This window comes from Heptranchias perlo, chromosome 1 (genome assembly GCF_035084215.1).
Source record: "Heptranchias perlo isolate sHepPer1 chromosome 1, sHepPer1.hap1, whole genome shotgun sequence".
NCBI classification, from domain to species: Eukaryota; Metazoa; Chordata; class Chondrichthyes; order Hexanchiformes; family Hexanchidae; genus Heptranchias; species Heptranchias perlo.
In genome coordinates, this window is record NC_090325.1 from 195,651,057 (window position 1) to 195,661,101 (window position 10,045).

At 43.5% G+C, this 10,045-nt stretch overlaps 1 protein-coding gene across 3 annotated transcripts in view; it reads left to right on the plus strand.

The window, feature by feature from the left end:
- Nucleotides 1-10,045, plus strand: part of LOC137331029 (broad substrate specificity ATP-binding cassette transporter ABCG2-like) — a 42,776-nt gene that overhangs the window by 26,258 nt on the left and 6,473 nt on the right. For 2 of the 3 annotated variants that reach the window (XM_067994621.1, XM_067994630.1), the window contains 4 exons: nt 1,892-2,016; nt 4,272-4,426; nt 5,355-5,444; nt 7,660-7,760. In XM_067994621.1, the coding sequence (XP_067850722.1) occupies nt 1,892-2,016; nt 4,272-4,426; nt 5,355-5,444; nt 7,660-7,760 (471 nt within the window). Of the gene's footprint in view, nt 1-1,891; nt 2,017-4,271; nt 4,427-5,354; nt 5,445-7,659; nt 7,761-10,045 lie in introns of those variants that run through there. The other variant, XM_067994635.1, reaches the window with a different exon arrangement.

The window sequence follows — 10,045 nt, forward strand, 5'->3', positions numbered from 1 at the left end:
TACCAGCTTCTCCAGTCTCTTATTTTGAAATATCAATTCTCTGTTAAACTTATGCTAAGCTGTTAATGTTCAAACAAGGTAAGCGGTGATTGGCTGGGTTACTTCAGTGATTTCAAAAGTTACTTGCAACTGACAAGAAAAATAGTATAAAGACACAAAAAAATTAACCACAGAATGAGGAAAATATATCTCTGTGTAGCAGTGTGCACTTATTTTTATTGACAGAAAATTGGAGCGTATGTTCTAGCATTGATGGTAATGAATGTCTACTTTGTCATTTAGTAAGAGCTTCCCAGATTTACTCAAAATGTTTTTGGGGATTTGGTATAAATAGCTGTAAGTGAAAGATAATATAGGGCTGTACTCTCTGGAGTTTAAAAGAATGAGAGGTGATCTCATTGAAACATATAAGATTCTGAGGGGGCTTGACAGGGTAGATGCTGAGAGGTTGTTTCCCCTGGCTGGAGAGTCTAGAACTAGAGGACAAAGTCTCAGGATAAGGGGTCAGACATTCAAGACTGAGATGAGGAGGAATTTCTTCACTCAGAGGGTTGTGATTCTTTGGAATTCTCTACCCCAGAGGGCTGTGGATGTTCAGTCATTGAATATATGAGATCGATAGATTTTTGGACTCTAAGGGAATCAAGGGATATGGGGATTGGGCGGGAAAGTGGAGTTGAGGTTGAAGATCAGCCATGATCTGATTGAATGGCGGAGCAGGCTTGAGGGGCCGTATGGCCCACTGCTGCTCCTATTTCTTATGTTCTTATGATTGTAGCGCAATACCTGAATATGGACCAGGATAGAGGAGCATGCTGTATTCCAAGGATCCCTGTACCTAACAAGGTCACAGAACAAAGTCCCGTCATACTAGAGAAGCTCTTACTCATGGCCACCGAGGCCGAACCAGACCATTCGCAACCGTAACATCTTATTTTACCCTGAGCTGAGCTTCCGACCCCATATCCTCTCCATCACCAAGACCGCCTACCTCCGTAACGTCGCCCGTCTCCGCCCCGTCTTAGCTCACCTGCTGCTGAAACCCTCACCCATGGCTTTGTTACCTCTAGACTCGACCATCCCAATGCTCTCCTGGCCGGCCTCCCATCTTCCAACCTCCGTAAACTTGAGCTTGTCCAAAACTCCTGCTGCCCGTATCCCAACTCCCACCAAGTCCCGTTCACCCATCACCCACTGCGCTCGCTGCCCTACATTGGCTCCCGGTCCGGAAACGCCTCGATTTTAAAATTCTCATCCTTGTTTTCAAAATTCCTCCATGGCCTCGCCCCTCCCTACCTCTGTAACCTCCTCCAGCCCTACAACCCTTTGAGATCTCTGCGCTCCTCCAGTTCTGGCCTCTTGCGCATCCCCATTTTTCATCGTCCCACCATTGGCGGCCGTACCTTCAGCTGCCTGGGCCCTAAGCTCTGGAATTCCCTCCCTAAACCTCTCCGTCTCTCTCTCTCATTCTTTAAGACGCTCCTTAAAACCTACCTCTTTGACCAAGCATTTGATCGCCTGTCCTAATATCTCCTTCTGTGACTCGGTGTCAAATTGTTTGATAATCGCTCCTATGAAGCACCTTGGACCGTTTAACTACGTTAAAGGCGCTATACAAATGCAACTTGTTGTTGTACAACAAGGAATACCTTTTAATGGAAAAAAGAAACGATTATGTTTTATTACGCTGCCCGATTGCGCTGGTTCACGGAAGATTTTACGTTTGTGATTATGCAAATGAATTTTAGCGGAAACTTGAACTGTAACCCGACCAGCGCAATTTTGAACGCATTTTGGCCGCAATTTCTCGATTGCGCCCAAAACGGAAACTTTATCCCATGATTTATTTCCCCCGTTAATAATTGATTATTTTTCTTCTTGTCATCAACAGCCATGAATATATCAGCGGATACTATTCATTGCCCGCGTACTTCATCTCAAAGTTATTGGTCGATATAATGCCCCTAAGGGCTATACCGAGCATTATTTTCAATAGTACAACCTATTTCCTGGTAGGTGAGTGGAGAACCAAAATACTTTTTTAGTCTGTCCGAATGTAGTTCTGTTTTCCAATTTGGCCGCCACACCAACCACAAAACAAAATGTGCGAACATCAGATAGGGTGTAGAGAAGGAGAACAAGACTGATCCCAAGTGTAATGGGGATGAGCAATGAGGAAAGATTAGCGAAGGGAAACCTTAATGAGTTATCCATTTTTTTTTTTGGTGAAATGCAAGAAACCCCATCACCACAGCCAATTTGCGCACAGCAAGGTCCCACAAACAGTAATGAGATAAGTGACCAGATAATCTGTTTTTAGTGCTGTTGGTTGAGGGATAGATATTGGCTCTGGACACCGGGGAGAGCTCCCCTGCTCTTCTTCAGAAGAATGTAAGGAATCTTACAACACCAGGTTATAGTCCAACAGTTTTATTTGAAAATCACAAGCTTTCGGAGGCTTTCTCCTTCGTCGCCTGACGAAGGAGGAAGCCTCCGAAAGCTTGTGATTTTCAAATAAAACTGTTGGACTATAACCTGGTGTTGTAAGATTCCTTACATTTGTCCACCCCAGTCCATCACCGGCATCTCCATGTCACTTCTTCAGAAGAAGAGTGGCCGTAAGATCCTTTTATGTCCACCTGAGAGGGCAGACAGGGCCTCGGTTTAACATCTCATCCGAAGGACGGCACCTCCGACAGTGCAGCACTCCCTCAGTACTGCATTGGAGTGTCGGCCTAGATTATGTTTTCCAGTCCCTGGAGTGGGACTCGAACCCACGACCTTCTGACTCAGAGGCGAGAGAGAGCTGCCCACTGAGCCGCAGCTTACTGAAAAGGTAGAACTCCTGATCGTCAAAGCGTGTGTCCGAACATTTAATGTGCTGATACTTCATTCCTTGTATGCTGTTGTCACCTAGGCATTGACGTCTTTAGATTAAACAGATTATCATTATAACACTAAGCTAAAGTGCGATAGATGTTTGGAGTAATCTGCCAGCTGGGATTTTAGAGACAAAAACATTAGAATGTTCAAAATGCTGCTCGATGCTTTAATGGAAAAAAACGAATACCGGGGGAATGAGCTTTGATGGGCCGAATGCCCTTGTGTTGACTTGAATGCTCTCAGATTTTCTGATGCCTCTCTTTTGTATTCGAAAGGTATAGAAATAATGATCAGTGACCCTTGACTGATTCTCTCAATAGTGCCGATTTTTTACTAAAGTGCATTACTGCCAGCTCACCAGGACAGTGGATTGGAAATTCGATCGTGTGCGCCCCACAGTTTTCAGTTCACTAAAATTAATGGACAGAAAATGATGACCATAGGGATCTTCCACACGATTCTGCTCTGGTACCACCGGGCATAGGAACTTACGAACAGGAGTAGGCCATTCAGCCCCTCCAGCCTGTCCCGCCATTCAGTGAGACCGTGGCTGATCTGTATCTTAACTCCATCCTCCCACCTTGGCTCCATATCCCTTAATACCATTGGCTGGCAAAAATCTATCAATCTCAGATTTTAAATTATTAATTGAGCATCTTCTGCTTTTAGTGGGAGAGAGTTCCTCACTTCTACCGCCCTTTGTGTGAAGAAGTGTTTCCGAACTTCTCAATGGCCTGGCTCTGATTTTAAGGTTATTTCCCCTTGTCCTAGACTCCCCCAACAGCGGAAAAAGCTTCTCTCCATCTACCCAATCAATTCCTTTCAAACTCCTTTTAAAAACTTCCATCAAATCACCCCTTACTTAACCTTCTATATTCCAGGGAATACAAGTCTAGTTTATGTAATCTCGCCTCATAATTTAACCCCTGGAGCCCTGGTAACATTCTGGTGAGAATGTGCGGACGACCAGAAAACCTACTGTAGCGTTAACGAGCTGGCGATACATTTCCTTCGATTGGGCACTTAAAAAAAAAAAATTGGCCTCCAGGGACCAATGTACTGGCCGCTGTGTTAGTGAATTAAGCCTCTCTCAGACACACCATCCAGGTAATGCATTTGCAGAGCAGCTCCAGGTAGGAGCGAAAACCTGAAACGGAGAGTTTTTGTGGAAGAAAATGCTTTACTAAATGAAGGGCTCATCATTCCAGGTTACGAGATGAATTCCTCAATATTTCATTGAGGTTAAATATGAGAGAGCACTGTTGAAAGTATGTCTTTTTGAGACTGTCCCTCTCCGTTAAGCACTAGGTACTTAACAGTTGTTGGGTTATGAGAAATTGTTCACTTGCGAGTTTACTGACCCACTTTATTTCTTCAATGTTTCTTAGGTTTGAAACTGACAGCACCTGCCATTTTTATATCAATAGTCACCTTAGTAATGGTCGCCTACGCGTCCTCTGCTCTGGCCTTGGCTGTCGTTGCTGGACGAAATGCAGTGGCTGTTGCAAATCTCGTCCTGTCGCTCATTTTTGTCATGATGACTGTAAGTAAATTGCAGCGATTTATTTTTGCTTTACAGAAAGAAGCTTAAGAGTTTTCCAAATTATTATTCCAGAATTAAAAAGAGCAAAACTGCAGCAGATTTTGAATGGTGTGAATTTGCACTAAATACACCAGTTCATTCCCCAAGTTTAAGCTCTTGCTTTACAGTCTCTTATGCTGGGGATCTGAATTACATAGAATGTACAGTACTGAAACAGGCCATTCAGCCCAACTCGTCCATGCTGGTGTTTATGCTCCACATGAGCCTCCTCCCACCCCTCTTCTAACCCCATTAGCATAACCTATTCCTTCCTTCCTCATGTGTTTATCTAGCTTCCTGCTCTTCTTCGAAATAGTGGCCGTGGGATCTTTTACATCCACCTGAGAGGGCAGACGGGGCCTCGGTTTAACGTCTCATCCAAAAGACGGCACCTCCGACAGTGCAGCACTCCCTCAGTACTGCCCTGGGAGTGTCGGCCAGGATTTTGTGCTCAAGCCTCTGGAGTGGGACTTGAACCCACAACCTTCTGACTCAGAGGTGAGAATCTCACCCACTGAGCCATGGCTGACCCATTGAAACAATGTATTTTGGGGGTTACTGCAGTCACAACAAGAAACTGTAGCTGAATTCTGATGGTAAACATGGGACAGTTAGCAGTTGTACTCTGCGCTCAGATTTTGGGAGAGTAGGTTCCTGGAAAACGTTGAAAAGTGATTATCCCAAAATGATTGGTTGTTTCCACTTCAAAAATGTAACCAGTTTTCCCTCAGCCTTGCAATTATTAATTTCTCCAACAAGGTAAGAAAGTTTAAAATGTGTGATGATGACTGACTGGATACCTGCAATCGGATCGAACGATTTGCCTGTAAGAGTGGTTGTTGTATGTTGGGTTATATGAAAATTAATAACACTCTGTAATTGTCCTTAGATCTACTCTGGTCTATTGGTGCATGTGCCAGGACTCGTTAAGTGGTTAAGTTGGTTACAGTACCTCAGCATCTCTCGATATGGCATCACAGTAAGTATCGCGGTATTTTATTAACTATAAAACAACAACTTGCATTTATATAGCGCCTTTTAACGTAGTAAAACGTCCCAATGCGCTTCACAGGGGCGATTTATCAGACAGAAATTTGACACCGAGCCACATAAGAGATATTAGGACGGGTGACCAAAAGCTTGGTCAAAGAGGTAGGTTTTAAGGAGCGTCTTAAAGGAGGAGAGAGAAGTGGAGAGACGGAGAGGCCTATGTGTGAACATGGTATATACAATACTAAAGAGAAACAGGAGGAATATATAAAGTGTAGTGGGCGGCGAAAAGGGAGATTAGAGGGGATAAAGGCAATACGCAAAAGGGCTGATGAGTAATATAAAAGGAAATAGAGCTTTTATAAGCATTCTGAAAAGAGTTAGAGAGGGTAGGACCTCTCTAGTTGAGAGGGAAATCCAGTTGTTGAGGGTGATGTTAAGGCTGAGATATTAAATAAATATTTTGCATTGGTTGTTACAGATGAGGGTGGAAATGAGAATGTAGGTTTACTGGAGGAGGATGTGGAATATTCGTTAGAGATAACTAGAAAAGGAATTGGTTCTGAAAAAATTTAGCAGAGCTCAGGCATATAAGTCACCAGGGATTGGTGGCATGCACCCAGGCTGTTGAAGGGAGGCCGAGAGGAGATAGCAGAGGCTTTGACCACAATTCTTCAAACCTTCTTAGATATGCTAATTGTTTTGAGGGACTTAGAGGGTAGCCAATGTAACGCCTCTATTCAAGATAGGAGAGAAGGATAAACTGGGAAACTACAGACTGGTTAATCTTTGTCTAACGTCAGTTGTGGGCAAATTCTTAAAATCCATAATTCGAGAAAAAATTAGTGAGCATCCAAAAATTCGTGGATTAATCAAAGCTAGTATGGATTTATTAAGGCAAGGCCATTGGTGCAGAAGAGGTTTACCAGAATGATTCCAGGGATGAGGGACTTCAGTTACGTGGATAGACTGGAGAAGCTGGAGTTGTTCTCCTTAGAACAGAGATGGTTGAGAGGAGATTTGATAGAGATATTCAAAATCATGAAAGGTCTGGACAGAGTAGATAGAGAGAAACTGTTCCCATTGGCGGAAGGGTCAAGAACCAGAGGACATAGATTTAAGGTGATTGGCAAAAGAACAAAGGTGACATGAGGAAAAACTTTTTTACACAGCGAGTGGTTATGATCTGGAATGCACTGCCTGAGGGGGTGGTGGAGGCAGATTCAATCATGGCCTTCAAAAGGGAACGGGATAAGTACTTGAAGGGAAAAAAATTGCAGGGCTACGGGGATAGGGCGGGGGAGTGGGACCAGCTGGATTGCTCTTGCATAGAGCTGGCATGGACTCGACGGACTGAATGGCCTCCTTCCGTACTGTAACCTTTCTATGATTCTATGAAGTGGCTGACTGGAATGATGAAGGGGATGCGATAGATATGATGTTTAGAGTTTCAGATTGGGTGCTCCACAGGAAGCTTGTTACAAGAGGTTGGTGGCTCTGATACTAGACTAGTATCCCAGCAGTCGTGAGTTCAAATCCTAGCATGGCAAATTGTGAAACTGAATGAATAAATCTGGTCATCTGTGGACAGGCACCAGGGGGAAAACATAATCAGCTAGTTCACTAATTGCCTTCAGTGAAAGGAATCTATCTGGTCTAGCTATGGTATTTTAGTAACTATACTGTTCCTACTGCATATCCGTAAATTCAAGGAATTCCCTCATTGCATCTTCTTTCCAAGATTGTCTAGCTCTGATTCTTAAGTCCTTGGATAGTATGCTGTTAAGACTATCCAACTTAGAGTTGACTGTGTGACCAGCACTTAATTTAATATTAATTAGCTTTATTAATCGATACCCTCTCGGTCCAAAGACTTAAGGAATAAAATTGAAATATAACAAGTTATGGTAACAGCAGTGAAATTTTCCATAAAGCATTATGCACTTATGTTTGTCTCGTCGATCTTTCCTATAATATTCATGGCTGCGAAATACTCAGTCATTTAGAATCTGAAGAAATCACCACTTTCTGAAAGTTAGCACAATGGATATTAAGATCCCACTGACCTAGATAAGCAAACTGAGCGACTTAAGGCAGTACAGTATTTAGTGGTTGTTCTCATGTAATGAAGTGCTGCATTCCTGTGCTGTGAATCCTAGTTTTGGTTACAGTTGTAACTTATAATATTTTGTTTGATTTAATAGGCTCTGATGGTGAATGAATTTGCGGGCCTGATGTTTTATTATAACGAGTCTGATTTTGAGGACACTTGTCACTGCGCAAATCCTTCCACAGTTAAGATCACGTAAGTTATCGTATTAATTAGTATCAGATTGATACCGGTCACAAATGAAAATTCTACGGGTCCCTCTTAGAGACCCAGCTGCAAACTGCGGCAATCAACAGATTTTCACCAAACAGTGTTGTCATGGGCTTGGCTGCTCAGGACAACCGGAGTGTTGGTCGGTACAACTTTCTACTGAGGTGGCTTCAAGTCATAAGTCCTCAGAACCCCGACCACCAGGTTTTGTACCACTTTGGCACTTCCCCTATTTGTAGAGGTTGCAAAAAAATGGGAAGAATGGCAAATGACCCATTATCCTTGAAAGAAGTTTTGCCTCCTTGTGCAAAGCTCCCTCGCAACCTAATCCTTGTTCTCTTCTGACCCAGTGGGACTTGGATTCATGCTAATATTTTGCTCTTCTACGTTCTAGTTTTGTCATTGTACTGTATCTTTGCAATGTTTCAGGGCCCTTGTTTGGTCTCTCTCCTGTCTCATCCAGATAAAGAGCAGAAGAGTTGTCTCAGTCTGTGACATCGCAGAGTGAGGAAAAATCACCTTCCTGCCCAAGATATGAAACTCTTAGAATCGTAGAATGATACGGCACAGGAGGCCATTCAGTTCAGTCCATTCTGCCTGTGCCAGCTCTTTGAAAGAGCTATCCAATTAGTCCCATTCCCCTACTCTTTCCCCAGAGCCCTGCAAATTTTTTCCCTTCAAGTATTTATCCAATTCCCTTTTGAAAGTTATTATTGAATCTGCTTCCACCGCCCTTTCAGGCAGCGCATTCCAGATCATCACAACTCGCTGCGTAAAAAATTCCTTCTCATCTCCCCTCTGGTTCTTTTGCTAATCACCTTAAATCTGTGTCCTCTGTTACTGATGCTTCTGCCCTTGGTAACAGTTTCTCCTTATTTACTCTATCAAAACCCTTCATGATTTTGAACATCTCTATTAAATCTCCCCTTAACCTTCTCTGCTCTAAGGAGAACAATCCCAGCTTCTCCAGTCTCTCCACCTAACTGAAGTCCCTCATCCCTGGTACCATTCTAGTAAATCTCTTCTGCGCTCTCTCTTAAGGCCTTCACATCCTTCCTAAACTGTGGTGCCCAAAATTGGACACACTACTCCAGCTGAGGCCTAACCAGTGTTTTATAAAGGTTTAGCATAACTTCCTTGCTTTTGTACTCTATGCCTCTATTTATAAAGTCAAGGATCCCGTATGCTTTTTTTTAAACAGCCTTGACAGTTTTGCGTCATCTGCAAACTTTGAAATTATGCCCTCTCTACCCAAGTCAAGGTCATTAATGTATATCAGAAAGGGCAGTGGCCCTAACACCGACCCCTGGGGGACACCACTGTATACATCCCTCCCGTCTGAAAATCGACAGTGAATTCTCCACCTCATGCCACAACCCTCCTAAAGCCTGTGTCACGGACTGTTGACACTAGAGAAATACTGGAGGTGAAATTGGTCTGTGCAAGTAGCGCAAAATTGGCAGCCATTTTCCACCGTGTGCAATCAATTGGGCGGCTGATTTTCTCTGACCCCAGTTGGTGCTACTGGTGAAGAGCGATTTTAACCCCCACTCTCTCCTTGCAGAGTAGGTAACACTAGTAGATCAAGTGACCGTTCTCTTCTGCACTCAAAACTTCGCGGTGTTCTTTAAACCTCTCTCTTCATTGTATTCCACTCTTCTTTGCCTCCCGTTTGAGGTTGTCGGTCCAATCCTAAAAATCGAGGGGGTGAAACTGGTCTTCCCCAAAGCTCCTAACAAATCCAGCATCCTGTTTCACATCACGTCTGACGTCAGTGGATCAGAAAATCGGGAGTGGTGTAAAACTGGCTGCCGATTCGCTGCAGGCAGAGAATAACATCTTCCCTATAGTGTTTACTTGTGAAGTGTTCTTCATTTGATGAGCTGAGATGATCCATGCGTGTAGTCACCCTTTTGTGGTTTTTAGTGCCAATTATGTGCCAAAGAAAGCATCTTTGAATTGCTTTACTAAAGTGAACAATTTCACTGCAGTGGCCGTTGCAGTTTAGTTTGTGGGGAGAGATTTTCTGACTTCACACTCCCAGCAGAGAGCCCCTGCCTGTCAGGAGCACATGTTGGAAGTTCGGGTGCATCACGCATACGATTATCAAACTGTTCATTTTAAATGTTTGGTAAATTACATAGAATTATGTAGAATTCACAGCACAGAAACAGGCCATTCGGCCCAACTGATCTATGCTGGTGTTCATGCTCCACAAGAGCTTCCTCCTATCAGCATTTCCTTCTATTCCTTTCTCCCTCCTGTGTTTA